At 34.2% G+C, this 22,030-nt stretch overlaps 1 protein-coding gene and 1 long non-coding RNA gene across 2 annotated transcripts in view; both read left to right on the top strand.

The window, feature by feature from the left end:
• The window catches only part of LOC123533855 (WD repeat-containing protein wdr-5.1-like), a gene marked incomplete at its 3' end in the record, with an annotated part of 35,163 nt that extends 25,478 nt beyond the window's left edge, over nt 1–9,685 (top strand). Inside the window, exons 6-8 of the mRNA XM_053520122.1 lie at nt 4,355–4,463; nt 5,440–5,471; nt 9,673–9,685. Coding sequence (XP_053376097.1) covers nt 4,355–4,463; nt 5,440–5,471; nt 9,673–9,685 — 154 coding nt within the window. The remainder of the gene's footprint in view (nt 1–4,354; nt 4,464–5,439; nt 5,472–9,672) is intronic.
• Nucleotides 9,686–9,763: 78 nt separating this feature from the next.
• On the top strand, nt 9,764–21,736 carry LOC128546070 (uncharacterized). The gene is made up of 4 exons (XR_008366499.1): nt 9,764–9,788; nt 11,835–11,993; nt 17,036–17,200; nt 18,018–21,736. It is a non-coding gene; the product is annotated as an uncharacterized LOC128546070 (long non-coding RNA).
• The last annotated feature ends 294 nt before the right edge of the window (nt 21,737–22,030 follow it).

Here is a 22,030-nt window from a genome sequence, read left to right as displayed (position 1 = left end):
TTGATGTCCGTCGTGCGTAGTGCGTCGTCCGTCATTCATCAACAATTTCTAAAAAAATCTTCTTCCTGAAAACCACTGGGCAGAATTACACCAAACTTCACAGGAATGATCCTTGGGTGGCCCCCTTCAAAATTGTTAAAAGAATTGAATTCCATGCAGAACTCTGGTTGCCATGGCAACCGAAAGGAAAAACTTTAAAAATCTTCTTGTCCAAAACCACAGGGTTAGGGCTTTGATATCTGGTGTATAGCATCATCTAGTGCTACTACTAAAATTGTTCAAATTATCCCCCTAGGGTCAAATGTGGCCCCACCCCGGGGGTCACATAGTTTATATAGACTTATATAGGGAAAACTTTGAAAATTTTCTTGTACAAAACCACAAGGCCTAGGGCTTTGATATTTGGTATGTAGCATCATCTAGCGGTCCTCTACCAAGACTATTCAAATTATCCCCCTAGGGTCAAATATGGCCCTGCCCGGGGGTCCTAAGTTTTACATAGACTTGTATAGGAAAAAAAGTTTAAAAATATTCTTGTCTGAAACCACATGACATAAGCCTTTGATATTTTGTTTGTAGCATTGTCTTATGGTCCTCAACCAAAATTGTTCAAATTGTACCCCTGGGGTGAAAAGAGGCCCTACCTTGGGGGTCCCATGTTTTATATAGACTTATATAGGGAAAAACTTTAAAAATCTTCTTGTCTGAAACCACACAACCTAGGCTTTTGATATTTGGTATGATGCATAACCTAGTAGTACTCTACCAAAATTGTTCAAATTATGCCCCTGGGGTTAAAAGAGGCCCCGCCCCGGGGTCACTTAATTATCATATGAGTTATATAGGAAAAATACTTTAAAAAATATCTGATCCTATTTCCAAGACTGTTTAATAATAATTACCTGATGACCCTAAGTCTTATGATGTCACTTGACTGTGGCCTTTACCTGCTGACCTACTTTCTTGTTTTTTAAGGTAAGCCTTGAAATTTGGATGACATGTACAGTTTTGCACACTGATCATAAAACTGAATTGCATTGACTATGAATGTGACCTACTGACTTTCTTAACATCAGTTTGACATTTGAAACGTGTTGCTCATATTACTCAGGTGAGCGATTCAGGGTCATCATGACCCTCTTGTTTTGTTGGTTATGGCAAAGCAGCATTATCTTGGTATTAATCACTCCAGTGATATCTTTATTTCCTCCGATATGTCTTCCTTCAACATCCAGCATCAAAATAGTTGAAATAGTAGCCAGCTTATTGTTTTGATCCATACACCATTTTCTATCAACTTGGCACAAGCTTTTTCATAGTTTGCATCATTTAGTTTGATCAGCCTATCATTAATGTCAATTTTATGAGTAATACAAAGTCTTTTTTGATGATAAATTCCTAGACATCTCTATATCAATCATGTTTTCATACATCTGTCTTGAAAAAAATGGTTAAACTAAAAGTTTATGGAATGGCGTTGGTTGGTCTGTTAACATTTTCCGTCTCAGGACTGTTAAGTCAGAAAGTATAGTAGGTTCAAACTTCATAGGATGACTAAACAACACAGTGAGTTACTTAGGATCCGTATATTTTTGGGGGCCAATAGATCAAAGGTAATGGTCAAATTGACCCAAGGACTAAAGTGGTTTCTGGATACTAAGTCATAAAGTGTAAAATGGCTTTCAAATTTAATAGGGAATTGATGTTACCGATTTTCCTCTACAGTAACATGCGATATACCGAATGAGATATATCCTATCGAATTAAAAATTGTGACCTTCCGGCACAGAGTGTCTGACTTAGGATTTTTTGGAATATGCTTTTTCCATGTGCCTAATAAACGTCCACATAACTTGTCTGAACCGGAACGTCTTGCACATCGATCAGTACAAATGTGGGCCGTGTTTTTTTTTTTTCCTCCAAAATCTACCTTCAAATTGATAGGGAATCGATCCTACGCGATGCGACAAAAATCGGGATCTATTCCTCTATGGTAACATGCAATATACTGAAAGAGATATTTTCTATCAAATTAAAAAATATGTCCTTCCCAGTTCACTTCAAATGTTATGGGATAAGTTGAAGTCAGACCGATTCCCGATTGAGGCAGTGACTTATTTCATATTACAATGACTAGGTACCTTTATTGTTTAAGAGGTCAGTGGCTTTATTGTCCGAGGTCACAGGGACTTGACTAAGCATCGCTTGAGGATGATCCCTATTGTTTTTGGGGTGAGTAGGCCAAAGGTCAAGGTCACATTAAAAGGAAAACTGAAAATGGTTTCTTGACTGTATTTTATTTAGTCATAAAATGTAAAGCTACAGCTTTAAACTTTACACATGGACTTAGTACCACTAGAGGAAGTTCCCTGTTTATTTTAGGGTCAGATCTTTCCCCACTGCTTGCACATCAACAAACTCTATGCCAAACCCACTCCCTGCCCCCACCCACTAGTCATGAAACGATGATCAAGTAGAATCATATAATTATCGCTTATAGTGTCAGGTTGCCAGCAGTTGATGTTGAAGATAACCTGACTCATTTCGCTACTCATCATACTGATCAGCTCAGTATCCATACTTTCACCACTGTATTTTTAAAGAAACAAACCAGTTCCATGATTCTAAAAGTACATTATAGCCGCATCTATGTCTAAGGTCCATTTACCCCTCATATCGCTAACTTGGTGACCAAAAGTGTCTTATGATAATGTGTAATATTTACTGTAGAAAAAATATAGTGTTGTTATTCAAAGTGTTGCCATGACTAATACCAAATCATAACCAATTAAGTGGTATTTTAAATGCTATTTTGGGTGCACATACTCTCTGATGGAAAATTAAAAGTTTCTGGCTTAGGGTTTGGGTTTTCCCAGGAAAGCGCCAATTATGAATCATTGGGTATTTCCGTATCCTCAGTAAAAATGTAGCATAAAGGCATAGGTGATCAGACTTAGTAAAGCATAAGTGAATAGCCAATAAAGCTCCAGGATTTATGAGATCACGGTCAAGAATTACTAGTGGCATTATGGGTATTGACAGGTATAGATGCAGGTCCCTTTGATATCTGCTGTCAAAACAAACATGTTCCTGGGTGTGTTACAACTGGTACAAAAAATTAGACGATCAGTACGATACATCTATGGAATAGTATAATTATTTAGGACACTAATACGATGCAGATTAGAAATGAACATCACCAATTGACAGCCTTAATTTTCAGTCTTCTGCACAGTTTCTTATCTTCGCTACAGCTTTGTCTCTGTCTTTGGATTCGTGTTAACATTGGCAATTTTTTATAGTTTGTACCAAATATTGTGGTATGAAATGCACATTTTTCTTTTATTACTTTTCATGTTATAAGGCGTCTTACTGGTCATACTAACTTTTTTTTGTCACAGCTGACATGGTTAAATGTTTCTCTTTTATTAATTGTCTTTGAGCACTTCTTCACTGTTTTTGTCTTGGTAATTTCTTATATTTGCATTCTGTTTCTATACATAGGTGCATAAAATTATAATACATTTTTATAGACATAACAAAATTGGGTTTTATTACTACCTCTGTGTTAGTATTCATATTTTCTTTTTATGCATTTACACTTATAAATGGGACACATTGTTTTTCATTTTGTTCTTTGGGCTGAGTAAAATTGAATGTTCTTTCTAATGTGACCCCATCAATTGAAATGATGTCAAAAACCTGATAAAAAAGTAGAATGTCAGTAAGGAATATATTAATGTTTAGGGGCTTCATTGTAAATGTGGAATGTTTTATTTTGATTTGAACACCATTCTGTTATATGTTACTTTATGTCAAATATTATGTCATATATTTGTACAAAAGAGTTCAAATACCTTAGCACTGTTTCTTGGTCACTATAAGCAGCAGTACAAAATATTAACATTGCCATGTATTTAGATTGATTTGTTATTTTAGAAATTAGGTTGTTGCTTAACCCTTTAGCCTGCTGGCGGCAAGTGATTTTGCCCTTGCGACCAGTGCAGACCAAGATCAACTTGTATGTCCGTTCGCTATTCAGTCAGTAAATTTTCAGTGAACACCCTTTTAAGTAAAAAGTGTTGCTGCCCAAATTGAAAGATGGACCAGTCCATTTTAGATATTTTGAAGGGTAAAGGTTAATTGTATCAAAGTAGGAAGAAAAATCCTGTTATACGTATTAATAAATGAACAAATAATACTGACAATTTGATGACATTTTTAAGCCAACTAAGATGAATTTAAAGAGTTTCAAACAAATTTTCATATCGTTCAGACAATTTTTACCTTAACTATTAGTTTATCATTGTTTTAAAATTCATGTATTTATATGCAGTAAATTTATATTTTAAAGTGATGGTCGAGACATCATGGACGGACACCAGTGTCGGGTATTTGCCCTGATGTACCATCCTACGATACCACATGTATTTATATCTGGTGGATGGGATGACACAGTTCAGGTGAAGTCTTTAGCTACCTTTAATTATGAGTCCCAGATTCATTGATTTTTTGTTCATATTTCACTTTCTGTGAAACTTTTTTTCATTGGTGCTCCCAAATATTAGCAAAACATAGACCATAAACTAAAAAAGATCACTGTTTTTTGATGGCTCAGTTTTGCATTTCCACAACAAAACAGATTAGGGGATTCAGTACTGTTTTACATATAAAAGGCCCTTGTAATTTTGATTTTAGAATGTATACATATATAACGTAAATTTGTGTATCCAAAAATGAGACTCTGATAAACTATGTTTAAATTTCAGCACAGATGAGTTTGAGAGTGAATACTTTAAAATCATTAATATTCATGTGGGACAAAGTTTTGTGGATTTAGTGGTTACATCAAACATTGAAATTAAATCCCATCAAACAAGAAAATTCCTATTTGACATAGTCAATTCAGGAGCTTAAATCCATGAATTCATATCCCTACCAAATATCAGTTTTAAGCAAAACGGCACAAAACTTCATGTTCATGAACTTAAATCAATAAATGATTTCACAGTGTATAAAAGTTCATGAAGCAGGTGAATAACGTACTGTAGCTTGGTAATTTTTCCAAGTAGTTTTGTTCTCACAACCACTTATACACAAGCCAAGCAGCTTGCGAAAGCAAAAAAAAATCATGGATATGGAGCAGCATTATTGCCAAAAGTATAATCATGCAGGTATAAAGAATTTTTTAAAAATGCAAATATGGCTGCCATCTATGAAATTGTGAGATAAGTTTTAAAGTGGCTAAAAAGATACCCCATCTGCATTATACTGGTTAAATTGTCATCAGAGTCTGTATGACTATAATTTAAGAAAGCAGCATGCAGCATAAAAGACAGACTGTCTAAACTGACCAATCCAGGCTCTCCGATCTTCACATAGGACAGTTGTATGTTCTGGTAGAATTGAATGATTATCATGTGTTAGATATATTTTCAGTACTGGGATGACAGAATGAAACATGCACAAAGGTAAGTCCAGGCCGCTCTTTGGTCAAAGCCTACCTGTCTGTTAGTGTCATCCATTTCTGGTACAATTTCTGCGTGAAAATTCGCATATTGCCTTTGGACTTTGGGAGAATAACTTCCAAACAGACTGTGTTAAAAATAAAATGAACAAATAGTGAAGTTTTGATATCCAAAATGTACAAGATCAGTTTTTAAGAAACCTAACTATTTTTCAATAGTCGAAACTCGGTATCTCAAACTCGCTTACCTCGAAATTCCGCTTAAGTCGAAGAAATTTTCAAGTCCCGTCAAATTTCCTTCTTTATATATGTTATTCAACTTTGGTTACGTCAAAATTTGACTTACCGAGACTCCGGATGTGTCGAAAGGGATTTTCAGTCCCGTCAATGAAATTCAAGTGCATTGTAAACTCGGTAAGTCGAAGTGAGAAAAATATGCGATAAAATTTCACACATGTCATTGTAAATGTGGTTGGTTTTTAACACATGTCTATGTTTATTGCCTAACCAGAAAGCCGTGATGCCGACATATCAAAGGTGCGGCGATTATCAAAGTGAGATGACTCATCCTTGTTGACATGCCATAATGAAATTGTCTGATGTACATTAGAGTTCTTTAATCAGCAGACATATTTTTGAGACATGTGAAATTGCTTTAATTTAAACTAATGATTATGTTTGACTAGTTGGGATATTTAATAAGGTTAAGAGGTAATCGCGAGAGACTGTATAAAATTACTTTTTTGGGGCAAGCATCATTGTTCAAATGTCAATCGATGCTGTCATCCTGGGAAGAAATACTACAAAAGAAACTTGATCAAAAACATTTGAGGTTGGTATCATTTTTATTCTTCAAAACTAAACTTTGTAAACCGAACGTACGGAATCGTGTAGCGTAAATTGCCGACACGTATAACGCTAGGAACATTGTTTCATAATCTGTTCGTATGGTACTCATTGCGTCGTATATTCCCTTCTCATAACTCGAATTTCGGTTATCGTCGCAATAAAAGCTGGTCCTTGAATCGAGATACGAGTTTCGACTGTAATGTAAAAGTTTCTCTGTGGCAGGTCACTATTATATATCCTCCCCGAAATGAACTTGTACCAAAATTGGCTTAACTGTAGCAGATATGGATAGATTTTTGTTTTTCATATTTAAATTGTGTACTGTTTTCATAACAGAGTTTGTATAGTTTTGTTTGGGATGATCGCAGGACATCTCATATGTAAGTCTGGTTTTATAGGCAGGTAGAATCATCAGCTGGTTGGTGAAAATGTTACAATTTTAAGGCACAATATGGGACTTAATGTACAGAATTTTGTTTTGCAGTTTACAATATTTAGCTCACATATTACTTTACAAATTTACATCAAAGCACATTGATTTGCTAACAATATGTTTAATAACGTTTTACTAAAAATTATATATTCTTGCTATACAAAATGTGTACGCATTAAGCATAATGTTAAAGGCTAAAAATAATAATTCCTCAATGTCATTATATATATGAATGATGGGATGTCACACAGTTGATCATATAATACATTGCTTTGGGTCATGGAATCAAAATACATTATTTTTGCCAAGGAACGCATTTGTTAAAGCATGTTTGCATCACACATATAAAATCTCTCTAATATGCACTTGCCTCATTTAAATATCTCCTGAAAATGACTAAGCAGCGTTTTTGCTATGAATTGGTTTAAATAATTCTAACCAAATGGTTGGATATAGAAACATGATCCTTACGTTCCAGAATTGCTGGCAAAATTCGTAAGGCACATGTAAATTTAGCTACAAGTAGCACACTGACACCAGTTAGGTTAACATGCTAAGAGTTACTACATGAAATGTGCAAACTTTGTTGTTTTCTTAGCTTGAATTTGTGCATCAATGCTAGTTTTGCTAGAAACTTGGCTATGGAGGGATTGGTCCTTCAGACTTTTGCAAATATGTTTTTTCCATTAGACTGTATCTTTTACATTTTCACTGCCTTCTCGGTCTTCATTCACTTCGAATTCATAGGTTTTTATGTACCAAACAATTGTTTACAGGATCACAATCATGATGACAAAAAATTTTACTCTGTTAGTAAGCAATAAATTTATCAGTTTTATAGGAGAGATCGTTGCTCAGCATCAACCACCCTGTTATCTGGTGGCAACAAATATTTTCACACGTTTGTGTATGGATCAATTTATTTTATAACTTTTTCATTCATTAGGATTTAAAAATTCAAAGTTTGAAATGCTTAAAATTTTCATATTATATTGAATAACTTTGAAAACGAAAAACTTTAAATACATATGATTTTAATGCGCTAGCGTGCTCCAACTTTAGAAAAACACTATAGTTAAGGTTCATAATTATCGATCTATTTTCAAACAAATTAAGTTACAATAAATGCTTGTTATCCTTTCAATGACAATAAAACTTATTGATATATTGTGTTAAGAATAGTTAAGCGTAGAAAAACACATGTTAACAAAAACGAGGGCTGCGTCTGCCCACCCGGTTCTTGTCTTATCATTCTAAAATAGAATACAACGATTTACAATCATTCGCCTCATCATCAAATAGCTGAGACTTTGAGTTTGTTAAATCTAGGGGAGTAATTCACAAGTTTTCTAGGTCTGCCTCAAAGCTCTTAGTATGATATTATAGTAAACATAATGTTTCTGTTGCAGCAATTTATGCAATTTTTTTTACTGAATATACAAAATGCAGTCCAGTAAAAATCAGCATTCTCTTAATGTTTGGTGTATAATTTAACCGCGCATGAGAAACAACATAGGGGTTTTGCGACTTGCTTGTATCCAGACATTGTGCACCGCCTCTAATTGATGGCTTTGAAGTGAACGCATGGAACGATCCAATGCATACCACATGTTGCAATTGGCTTCATGGCCGTCATTGTGTCTGTTAAGCATAGTAGATCAGTTTGTTTGTTTTAACACATTTAGGATTAAAAGAGTGAGTATTGCCACTTGTCACATCATCGGATCCCGATAGGGTTTAGTTTAATGTAAGCTGTATTCAGTTACACTAATGGGAAGGATTGAATATCAACTTGATTGCTGTGCACACAATTGTTCCAGACTCTATTTGCTTTTTCCAAACATGTGCCCAGCGTTTACACTTTTTGACTAATTTAATATGTATATATTAGATGTTAAAGCAATAAATACTATGTTTTCGTTAAGGAATAGCAAGTGCAATATAGCTAATGAGTGCTATAACCAACAAGCATGTTGTTGCGTTAATGAGTGTTATCATATATCTACACAATAACTAGTTCAGTTTTGTGGTCACGATGTTTTGTACTTTTGAAATGAAGGTTTTCTTTAGGTATTTGTCCTCAAAATGCATTTCTACTAAATGAGGCAAGTAAATATCGATTCCTAATCGGCAGAGGATCTACATGCCACACTAGACCCTTAATAAAGGTCAAGTCACATTGAGGCAACAGTCGTAGGATTTTTTCCTGTATGTATTACCTCTGTCATCATGAAGAAATTTAATATTACTTAGCACAAATCTTTCCATTATGACATATATTTGCTATCACCGTCCTAACTCCTCAAGCATGGATCACTGTCATCGTCAAGTCAATAGATTTTTTTTCTTTTGTCCATAACTCTGTTCAAAATTAGGATTTAAATTACTTGACCAAGTGGTTACACCATAGTGGAAGTGTGTCAAGTGCTACACAACCTAGTCAGTGAAGGTCAACCTGAGGTCAAGATCAACATTGATTTTTTCTGTCCAATCAGTAAAAAATTTTAATATAGCTCATTAATCATGTACCCAATTAAAAAATTAAAAAAAAATCTTCAAGATTACTTCCCTTAATATGATTTTATCCACATATTCCCCAATTCAAATGAATGTTATCAAAATTGAAATTAATCTTTTTATATTGAGATGTTTGAACATCAACAACAGTTAACGAGGCTGAGCGAAAAACTGTTGTTTTTATAATACAGTACAATGTTCGCGCCTCAGCCATGCTGTGATTCTTAATGAAGTTTAATCCAGTGTTGTGCATACATTTGTATATATATATAGTACAATATTGTTTGTACATATTGACGGATCATTATGCTAAACTGCATAGAGAAACTTAGTACCTGATAAAAATGAATATAGGGATTTGTATTGCATGCAATACTTAATTACTTGTTGTTGTTTTTTTTTTCAGACATATAAGTGGCCCCATTCGAATATATATTCGGAACATTCGTCCATCCTATATAAACATAGATCCAAGACATAACAGTATTCTCACAGGTTTGGTGCACAGGGGTAACCCTACAGGTAGGTAGTACATGTTATAAACATAGATCCAAGACATAACTGTATTCCCAAAGGTTTGTGGCACACAGAGGTAACACTACAGGTAGGTAGTACATGTTATTAACATAGATCCAAGACATAACTGTATTCTCACAGGTTTGTGGTGCACAGAGGTAACACTACAGGTAGGTAGTACATGTTATAAACATAGATCCAAGACATAACTGTATTCTCACAGGTTTGTGGTGCACAGAGGTAACACTACTGGTAGGTAGTACATGTTATAAACATAGATCCAAAACAACTGTATTCTCTCAGGTTTGTGGTGCACAGAGGTAACACTACTGGTAGGTAGTACATGTTATAAACATAGATCCAAAATAACTGTATTCTCACAGGATTGTGGTGCACGGAGGTAAAACTTCAGGTAGATATTATATGTTATAAACATAGATTCAAAACAACTGTATTCTCTCAGGTTTTTGGTGCACAGAGGTAACACTACAGGTAGGATGTACATGTTATAAACATAGATCCAAGACATAACTGTATTCTTACAGGTTTGTGGTGCATGGAGGTAACACTGCAGGTAGGTAGTACTTGTTATGAACAATTATATCAAAGACATACTTAATGTAGTCCTTGGGTAACACTTGGATAGGTATTCAAAGAATAGTAATGCTAATAGGACTCACATGCAACGACGTACGTCTGCCTCGCGCCCCGTTTGGTTAACTTGTATGGTTATTCAAGAACTTGTGGAGGATGAACTAAAGGACTGGCCTCATGCACAGGTTCTCTCAGCTGCCTCGCTGATTTGGTTAAGTTTTGTATGTAAGCTGGTATCTCAGTAACCACTTGTGGGAATGGATTGAAACTTCACACACTTATTCACTGTGATAAACTGACCTACATTGCTCAGGTTCCATAACTCTATTTTGCATTTTTACAAAATTATGACCCCGTTTCGACTTAGAAATTCTTGGTTAAGGTTTTGTATGTAAACTGGTATCTCAGTAACCACTTGTGGGAATGGATTGAAACTTCACACACTTATTCACTGTGTGATAAACCGACCTACATTGGACAGGTTCCATAACTCTATTTTGCGTTTTTACAAAATTATGTCCCCTTTTCGACTTAGAAATTCTTGGTTAAGGTTTTGTATGTAAGCTGGTATCTCAGTACCCACTAATGGGAATGGATTGAAACTTCACACACTTGTTCACTGTCATGATTTGACATGCCCTGTGTAGGTCCCATTACTCTACTTTGCATTTTTGTCAGAATTATGCCCCTTTTTCGACTTAGAAATTCTTGGTAAGGTTTTGTATGTAAGCTGGTATCTCAGTACCCACTAATGGGAATGGATTGAAACTTCACACACTTGTTCACTGTCATGATCTGACATGCACTGTGTAGGTCCCATAACTCTACTTTGCAATTTTTTCAAAATTATGCCCCTTTTTCGACTTAGCAGTTTTTGGTTAAGTTTTTGTATGTAAACTGGTATTTCAGTATCCACTTATGGGAAAGGATTGAAACTTCATGTACTTGTTCACTTTATGAGCTGATAAGCTCTGTGAAGGTTCCATAACCCTTTTTCCCATTTTTACAAAATTATGCCCCTTTTATCGACTTTTGTATTCAATCAATTGACAAGGTTGTTGAATAGTCGAGCGTTGCTGTCCTCCAACAGCTCTTGTTTAATTTTCCATCAATATTTATAATCAACATGTAAAGTTTTGTACCCTCACCCCTCTGCCCCCCCCCCTCCCCCCCACCCCACAAACACACACAAAAAAAACATTCATTTTCTGTTAATTTGATTTTGACTAACGAAATTATTTGCTTCTTTGTAGCATTATTAACTTTCTGCTGGATATATTTTTTGCCGTTCCTCACCACAGACCCTTTCGGCGGGGGATACCAATTCATCGAATTTGCTTGTTCGGTACGGAGGTAACACTAAACTTTTCAAAAAGTCTGTGGGAATGCTGTATAATTATATTTCATCTCAAGATTTGTGGTGGTGTTTTATGCCTCAAAGGTTTATTTATCTTTCAGATATGGGATTTTAACTCGGCTCAGAAGATCAAAGATGTGCCACCAGACCCATTAAACAACTCTATGGTCTATTGTTGCCAGTGGCTAGGCAATGAAAGCATCATATGTGGAGGACACAATCACAACCTGGCCAGAATTATAGATAGAGGAACTTTAAATGTAAGTATCTATATAGAAATAGATTCATGAAACATGTAGATTTAAGGTATTTCTGCATGATCAACACAAATATTGCTCTACATTGTACAATGTAAATTGTACTAAGCTATATTTTTCAAGGCATTATTGTATCTGAAGAACATTAAGCCAATAAAAATGATAAGTTTGTGTTCTTGATTTTGGGAGGAAGGGAGGACAGATTTAAACAGATTGGTCCTTCAGTCAATTTTCACAATAGGCTTCTATGGGAAAGTTGTACTATTAATGACATTTATGCCCAAAGAAAAAGTTCCATAATGTATATTTAAAAGATGTTTACTCAGATTTTGATCATGTTTTGGAATTGTTCAAAACACTATTGAAATATGATCATCTACACTTACATTCACTGAGTGCTAAATACATGTTAGGTTTTTACTGGAGGTATTTTTAAGGTAGTTCTGCACATTTAGATCAATTTTTTATGCCCCCGGCATCTACCGATGCGGGAGGCATATAGTGATCGTCCTGTCCGTTCGTCTGTCCGTCCGTCCATCTGTCCATTCGTTTGTTTGTTCATATGAGGTTAACCAAATGGGACCGTTTCATCTAGCATCAATACGCCTTACTAGAATGACTTGATACTAATGCAGATGTAACCTGTGACCATTCCTCATCTTCAGACATCACCTGACCTCAGTTTGACCTTGACCTTGACCTCATTTTGGACTTAGGTTGCTTTACATGGGCCATCTCTTGGTTAACCAAATGGGACCGTTTACTAGAATGACTTGATACTAATGCAGATATAACCTGTGACCATTCCTCATCTTCAGACATCACCTGACCTCAGTTTGACCTTGATCTTGACCTCATTTTGGACTTAGGTTGCTTTTTATGGGCCATCTCTTGGTTAACCAAATGGGACCGTTTCGTCTAGCATCAATACCCCTTACTAGAATGACTTGATACTAATACAGATATAACCTGTGACCATTCCTCATCTTCAGACATCACCTGACCTCAGTTTGACCTTGATCTTGACCTCATTTTGGACTTAGGTTGCTTTTTATGGGCCATCTCTTGGTTAACAAAATGGGACCGTTTCGTCTAGCATCAATACCCCTTACTAGAATGACTTGATACTAATCAGATTAACCTCTGACCATTCTCATCTTCAGACATCACCTGACCTCAGTTTGACCTTGACTTCCTTTTGGACTTAGGTTGCTTTACAAGGAGCCACCATTAGGTTTAAACCAAATTGTTAACCGTTTTCATTAAAGTGAAAATCAGAACCCTATATAGAAAATGACTATGATTACTAAGGGAAGATGTACAAATCTGTTCATTCCTCTATCTTTCGACACCTGACCTCAAGTTTGACCTTGACTTGACCAGTTTTAGGAACTTAGGTATGCTTGTCACGCAAGGATGCACAGGGCTCAACGTTTATTGAAGTCAGGATTTACTTGTAAACACATATTTCATTTAGAAAGTTGTATTTCAAACTTTAGAATCCAAAAGATAAAAAAATAAGGGTTGTGTTCTTGATTTTTAGCAAGACTGATTTAAAAAATTTCTACCTCACACAAGTTTTCATAAATTGAGCATACGGGAAAATCACAATTTTGATCACATTTTCACAAATAGATTTTTTTTTACTGACTGTGTAGATTTTAATGAAACTTCTCACAGTCTTAAGTAGACACATGGCTTATAATAACTATGGTGAAATAAAATATGTATGACCATTTTCCAGTTTTTGAAATTTTTTCCAATGAATGAAAAATCTGCACTTTTCAAGCTGATTTTGTCAAAATTTTGTATATCTCATTTTATGATAATATGAACAGTAACTTTGCCATTTCAATAAATTTAGTCTCAGATTTCCATTAATTCATACAATGATTATCGTTTCCATATACGGAGTGGAGACTTTATTGTATATTACCCAGATAAACAACTTTTTGGCATTACTTTTGGTTTATCAGAGGTGCAGAACTAGTTTAAAATTACATTGTCCTATCCTAGTTGCACAACTAAGAGAGCATAAATTTTAGCATATAAATATTTGTAGCCTAGCCCTTGTCATGCTGAACATGATTGATTCTGCTTTTGCGACCAGTGTAGATCATGATCAGCCTGCACATCTGTGCAGTCTGATCAAGATCTTCACTGTTCACCATTCAGTCAGTATCTTTTTGACAAGCACCCCTTTTAACAATTAATGGTACTGTCCAGATTGTAAGATGGACATGTTCATTATAGAAATTTAGCAGGGTAAGGGCTAGTGAACGATTGGAGAACAAACTTTAAGATAGATTGAAAACATCTGCATTCCAAAGATACAGACTGTTCTTTATGTTCCTTTCGGTTCAGATTGTTGAAATAGCCAATTATGTATTGAATGCAAATGTAAAACAAAAAATTAAATTGAAATTAAACACTTAATTGAAATTTATCAAAAGAAACAGTCAGTCTTTTTAAATACTTTAATATTAAATTTAAAATGTTTAATTACAGAATTTATTTATGGAATAAAATATACATTTCAAATAGATAACCAACTTTTTGTACTGGGTCTTTTGTTTGTTAAAAAGATCTCTAGTGGAATAGAAGAAAAGTGAAAATAACATAAAATGTTGCTAAAATTAGACTGACCACCCTTAATGAAACTTTCTGCAGTGATTGTTTCTTCTATTAACAATGCAAAGATGGTTTTTATTGCGAACTTCAGAGAGAAAAAATAAATTCAGGATCAGAAAATGAGTATTCAAAGAACAGTGAGAGCTGAACTATTCACCAAGGCATTCAGCATTATCAGACCTTCGATAAAATTTTGCAAGTTCATATATCAATAACCATTGCATGTATTGAAATGAAACTTCACACAAGATTCGCTAGTTATCATACCTACTGATGTTACCAAGTTTGGTAAATCTTGGTTGAATATAACACAAATTACGGCCATTTGTCAGCTTAGATTTTGTGTTCAACTAACTATCGAGCTGTATCTCATTAAAAACTACATGTATGGGATTGAAACTTCATGCAAGACATCCTTCTCTCAACAAGTGTACTTGCATAGCCAAGTTAGAGAAATCTTGGTTGAAACTGATATTATATAAATATTGCATTCCTGAGAGGGTGATATGAAAAATGTTCACCGCGAGATATATGAATATTGACCGAGGCGCCAGCCGAGGTCTGTATTCATATTTCGAGGGGTGAACATTTTTCATATCACCCTCTCAGGAAAGCAATATTTATTTTATTATACCGAAAGATTATAAGGGTCAAAGCATTTACTGGAAAATCAACATAGTAATTTATTTAATATTAAAGAGTAATTACTAACCAAATAAAGAAGACAGAATTAAAAAGTCTTTACTTGTTAGCACTTATAATTTGTGGCGACTTTGCCATGTAGTAAGACTTTTTTGATAGATTTAATCGAGACGTTTACCTACTACATTTATTCTAATATTTTAACATTGTGTCAGTCAGTAGCATTAAAAAAACGGCGATAACTTTCTTTTTTCTAAACGAAACATATAAGTGTGAGCGCTCATTTTCTTAGTTAGATCATTTCCAAACTTATGGTAGTTTCGATTCAATATCTGATGAAAAATTGTTTTTGAAATATGTTGCACGTAGCATAAGAAACAAAATTCGGCCGTGTTCGCACATGCAAGAGCAGCAGAAAAGGGTAATTTAATCCTAAAGTATAATTATATAAGCACCTCGTCTGAAAATTTATCGACTCACTCTTTTAATCAATGTAAAAGTATCAATCTCTCAATGGATGATATGAAAAAATAATATCACATGTGCAGAAAAACAAAATAACGCTGTTGTGCATGTGATATAAAATTTTGGATCATATCACCTGCGCAGAAATTGAAAATAACGATTTTGCGCATGTGATATAAAATCACTGGGGAATATGATATATTATTCATGTTAAACTAATGGGTAGGGGTGTAACGATACATTGAACTATCGATGCATTGCGATACTAAGTGTCCCGATAGCATGCATCGATAGAAAAGTCACGATCCAATAACAATCGCTGATAGTTCCTTCAACAATCGATAGTTTCGATAGTTTTGAAATTTTTGTAAATACAGAAATAATTTATAATTTATAAACCAAGAAACAGAGCCAGCTTTCATTTGCGCCTCGGAAAATGTTTACGTCTCCCTTACAATAATTACCCTCACGGAATTAAACTACCATAAAGGACTGAGAAGTCAGTCTGGGAGATAATTAATAAATTTAGTTTCTTAGAAACTTTGATTAAATATATTTAAATAACCTGTTAATTTTAGATGAGAAAATATACTATGGACATGGAGAAAGAAGGCTATATACTTGTATTATACAGCAAACTGTTCGGTAGGGCCCTTCATTTAGTGCTGGTACACCTTAATCCGATCCGTTAATTTTCGTCTTTTTTGATGCTTTGGGTTACTAAACATGTTGACATTCGCAACAAAATGGCCGATTCGTTTGAGTATACCTTGCATAGGTTTATTGTTTTACTTATTTTTCCGAAGCCAAGGAAGGCAAGAATTATTTAATGTTAGAATTATTTCTGTCTGTTTCAGTTATACAAACATCTCAATGTGAGTTAACAGCAATTATAAACAGTGCTGTCTCTTACACTGTGTAACAATGCCAGTTGGTAGCTTTACTGTATAAAATATGATGGCCGATAACTATTGCAATAGTATCGCAATAGTAACCTGCAATAGAATAGTATCGCAATAGTTTTTAAGCAATATCAATAGTATTGTAGTAGTCAAAATTGTCCTCAATAGTCACCCCTACTAATTGGAAATTTGCACTGGACATTTATGTGAGATATAATAATTCAAATTATGGTCCTTATTTCCAATGAAGTTTTACATGCAAGTCGTCATAACTTCCATTTTGTAACAGATTGTAATAAGATAACTAAGATATGCAAGTCTTGCTAAGTTATAGCCCTTCTTTGTCTCAGAAGCTGTTGAAGAGACGAGCATACTTTCTTATGGAGAGCTCTTGTTTTCTTTCAGACTACAAGTCAGCTACTGGACCTTCAACAAAGTGTATATTGCCTGGACAATGACCATAAAGGCAATCATCCTAAAGTTGCCATAGGTAGTCAGAATTTCATCTATATAGTCAAGGAGGAAAAGAAAGCCAGCTGATTGGATATTGGATAAAAATCTCACTCAGGGGTTAGTTTCTGTTAAAGTTTGTCTAAAAGCTTGTTCTATTCAAAAGATTTAACTTAAGTCTATTTTATTATGTTTTTTAAACAAATATGATAAATAACCTTTTCATTTGCATTGACTTTTAAAAGTGGTCATACAACCATGATAACACAGTATTTTTAGAAGTTCTAAATAGCTCTGATGTGACAAATCATGTTAATTTTTGGTAATACACATTATAAATGAGGTCATGACAACCTTATATTGACAAAGAAATATTGCTGTCTAATTTGATTTAACATTTTACATGAAAAAACATATTGTAATAGATATGATATAAAGCAGAAGTATGTTTTAATTGATTTTAACACACTGAACAGGTTATATGAAATTGTTCCCTTGTACATGATTTTATAACCTCCTCATGGTGTTTATATTGATTCAAACTCGCTCTTGTTACAAACTATGTCTTTAGTAAACTGGTGCATATATATCTACATTTGTCCCTAAAACTGTAAAAGTGAATAAATTTCTGTTTTTCAGTTTGTATTCATTTTATTTTTAGAGTGAATTGAATGTATTAACCCTTCCCTTGTTAATCACAGCAAAACACTATTTTGTAAACAACATTGAATCCAGATCAGATACCGAGTAACTCGGTGTCTGATCAGGATCCAAGCTGCTTGACACTCGGTCAATAATTTCTCTAAAAATTAAGTGAATTGATCAAATTTTAAAAATGAAGCATACAACAGTTTCAGCAGACGACAGTTTTTGTAGCAAGAGAAGGGTTAATTTTATGATTCTTTTCATTTACTGATTATGATATTTTGAATTAAAGGCTTTTCAGGGTACCTTGAACAGAAGCCCGATGTGGACTGTCATCCAGAGAACAGACATTGACTCATATACTCTACATTGTAGTGTTTAATTTAAAGTAGTAATGTTTACACTAAGGTGTGCTCATTTATGCATATTGTGACATTAAAACACAAGTTTATTTCATTAATATTAAATTACTGGCTGAAACATGCTCATTTGATTGGTTGAGACGGCTGCACATTAGAGGCCGCAAAAACAAGTAATGACTCGAGACAATACTATATACATATAGTAAATGATTCTAAAGATTGAATACTGTAAAAGCAGAAATTTTCGGGAGGGTTTAATTTTGCTATATTTGCGAGGCTCTACATCTCGCGAAAATTAATCCTCACATAAATGTTCACCATTAGTATGATTCAGATTCAAGTAGGATACTATTTTTACAATTTCGCGAATATCAAACCTCGCGAACATACTCAAAACTTTAAATTCACAAAATTTTGACCTAGCGAACATATGTGCTTCTGCAGTATATAGTGCAGCCTCTGTAAAGCGAACACTGCAGGGAAGATTGATATACAGAGGTTGTTGCTCTGGGGCAAACACCACAATGAAGATAAAGAGGTTTAATTTACTGAAAAATTTATTTGACTGGACCAAAACTACAGTCAGACCTGTCTTAAGCAGCCAGTCAGGGGAAGGAACAAAAGTTGGCTTTTAAGACATGTTGTTGCTCAATACAGGTTAATTTCCTTTGAAAGTATAGAAATAGGAATGGCAAATGTGACTGCTCAAGGCAAATGGCTGCTTAATAGAGGTGACTGCTTACACAGGTTTGACTGTACATACATTTGTACCTTTGTTGAGAAATATCTGTTTTACAGAGGTGTCAGAAATAAAGGTTTAACAGTACATGTACTTGTACAACTTGAATTATAAAGACATGTTTCCTGTTTATTTGGTCTATAAATTTATGGCTCAAGAATTATTAGTTTAAACATATATTTGTACATTTTCAATTTGAAAGTAACAAATTACAAAGCGCATTAATTAGGATCAGAGCAGACGGGTGATGCATATTAAGGTCTCAAGAATTACTGTTACAGTACAAGAAATTAATATGTATATATATGTAATATTGGTTGATATTGTTAAGAAATCTGTAAATAGTATATGATGTAAATGTTAGGTTGTTATAGAAATATTGGCAGATTTTATGATGTTAGACCAAATGATAAGTATATTGATGGCTGTCTCATTCAAGATGCTGAACCTTCAGTTACAACAGTTTCCATGTTGTTTGTTTGTTCTTGTTTTTTTTTCACATCATTAAACATGGGAATTCATAGTATGTCTTTGGAAAATGATAAATCTCTGATCCATTAGAAAAGCCAAATCCATCATCTGAAAAAAAATTCAAAATTCTGCTAAAAGTTAATTATTTATACATTCATAACCATGGAGACCAGTGATGGTTATTCAGAATGTAGTGTAATTACTAATGATAATTATATTGCATGTATTGTTTTTTGCTCTGATTGAAATATAGTCAAACCTTTGCTAAACACCGTCTCTGTATAAAGACCACTGCTATAAAAGCCTTTATTTTTTTCTACCTATTTAACCATAAGTAGTGTAAATTTACCTGTGTTTAAAGACCACCTGTCAACAAAGACCACTTTTTCATTTCCCAAGGGTGGTCTTTACGGAAGGGTTAGACTGTATTGCAAAGACTCTTGTAGAATCTGGCAAAACAATTACAGATTTTTATATTTTTATGGGCATTTTGTCACTCGCTGTTAAATTGTTGTAAACTGTTGTTTGAAAAATGAAATTATACATACACTGATGTATTAATATCATAGCATTATTATCAGACTTGTAAATGTTTGTTGTGATATAATATGTGTGTTTTAATTGCTCAAAGCATACAACTGAAAATAACTCTAGATTGTATACCATTTATATGTCCCAGAAGGGAGAATTGAAGAAACTGCATTGTCCATCTGTGTGTTAGTTAGTTTGCCTGTGATGTATTGTTTGTCCAAAACATTTCATGTCTCAGCTTCAATTTTGAAACGGTTAAAGAGATTCCAGTGAGATGTGTTACTTGCAAGAGTCAGGTTAGTACCTGCAAGGTCACAGTCAAGGTCACTTGGGTTAGGGTTGCATAACATGTTTGGCAATATAAATACAGTGCCATGAAATGGTCACCTCAGTTGCATTCTTTAACTCAGTTTTCACATCCCTTAATTGTTTAATAGCTGGTATCCAGTACATATCAGACATACTACACTTCCTTTGATGCAGGCATGAGCACAAATTGTCTGTTAAAACAAGCATAAGAAGAATGACATTACTGTGTTTATGAATGGAATTAGCACCCTTAGATTCTTAAAATGGATGCAGTATTATAAAGAAATCAAAAAAGTATTGGTGCTGATTGTAAGTGAAAGAGGTAACAATTACTGAGAGGATGGAATGTGTGGATTTTCTCTTTTGTCCTTATTCCTTTCATCCAAGTATTGATAAGAAACCAGTGTGAGTTTAAACATATTTTTTAAAAGATGTGAAAAGTGACATGATATCAGCTTCATACAGTTTGCAGTACTGGTAGGCACATGTTGAAGATAAGTTTTTTTAATAAAGTTAGACCAATAGGCAGAGCGGAAATCTATGAACCTAGATTTGTGGTAACGATCTCGGGGTAGGGTGACGTAAATGTTTTCAATTACAATTTTACAATGAGTAAAGTGAAGTGTCCTCCACTTTTGTTTCATAGTTTCTTGAAGAAAACGGGTCAGTACTGGAAGTGCTTGTTAGAATTAAATGTCTGCTGTTAAATAACTGAATTACTATGGTAAAACTAGGAATTGCACGTCAAAAATAAGAATTATCATTTTCCTTTAACCCTTAGCCTGCTGGCGGCAGATGATTCTGCCTTTGCGACCAGTGCAGACCAAGATCAGCCTGCACATCCGTGCAGTCTGATCATGGTCTGCACTGTTCGCTATTCAGTCAGTAAATTTTCAGTGCAAACCCCTTTGAATAATAAATGGTATGGTCCAAACTGAAAGATGGACCAGTCCATTATAGAAATACAGCAGGGTAAGGGTTAAACAGAATACAACACCTGTAGACTTTTGTCAATACTTATAAGCTTATTGAGGTTATTTCATTTCCTGCCTCAAAGTGAAGCAGCAAAGATATATTGTTCAAACTGAGAGGTAATTAAAAAGATATTAAATGCAGGGATATTTTGTAAAGACAAAACGAGCTTTAATCTTTGAGCTTTTAGCTTGTTAAGCAAACGTTTACTATGTTTTGCAAATATTGTAAAATTATAGCTGTACATTTATGTTTGATATTTATTTTACTTCTGTTTTATTCAGTACCATTGTTTAATTTTTTTAATCCTTAATTTATGCTTTGGTAGTAAGTCCTAGCTTTGAAAATTGAAAACTTACATTTTTTGTTCATAATTGTTTCTTGAATTACTTATAATGTTCTAGTTAGGAAATATCTGTATGTTTAGTATGTTATTGAATAAGTTATGAACATCTGTCCAATATTGTAAAACCCAACTCATTCATTCATTCCGTCCAATATTGCTTTATTTTTTTTAATACTTTGAAGAAAGTGCTGCAAGATTTTCATACTGTTGATGCAAGTGATTTTTAACATTAAATACTAAAGTTTGTCTTACTATTGAAATAAATGTAACTTGTGTTTGAATATCTGATGTGTTTTAAATCTACCCTCTAGCCCATATCATGCTGGACACGATTGATTCTGCCTTTGCGACCAGTGTATATCATGATCAGCCTGCACACCCATGCAGTCTGATCATGATCTGCACTGTTCGCTATTCAGTCAGAATATTTTTGGTAAGCACCCCTTTAAACAGTTAGTGGTATTGTCCAAATTGAAAGATGGACAAGTTCATTATAGAAATTTAGCAAGGTAAGGGTTAAGAATGATCTACCCTGCTACATTATACCACATTGAGAATTTTATCATTGCCCTATA

Source organism: Mercenaria mercenaria, chromosome 12 (assembly GCF_021730395.1).
Source record: "Mercenaria mercenaria strain notata chromosome 12, MADL_Memer_1, whole genome shotgun sequence".
NCBI classification, from domain to species: domain Eukaryota; kingdom Metazoa; phylum Mollusca; class Bivalvia; order Venerida; family Veneridae; genus Mercenaria; species Mercenaria mercenaria.
This window is presented reverse-complemented; position numbering and strand designations above follow the sequence as displayed.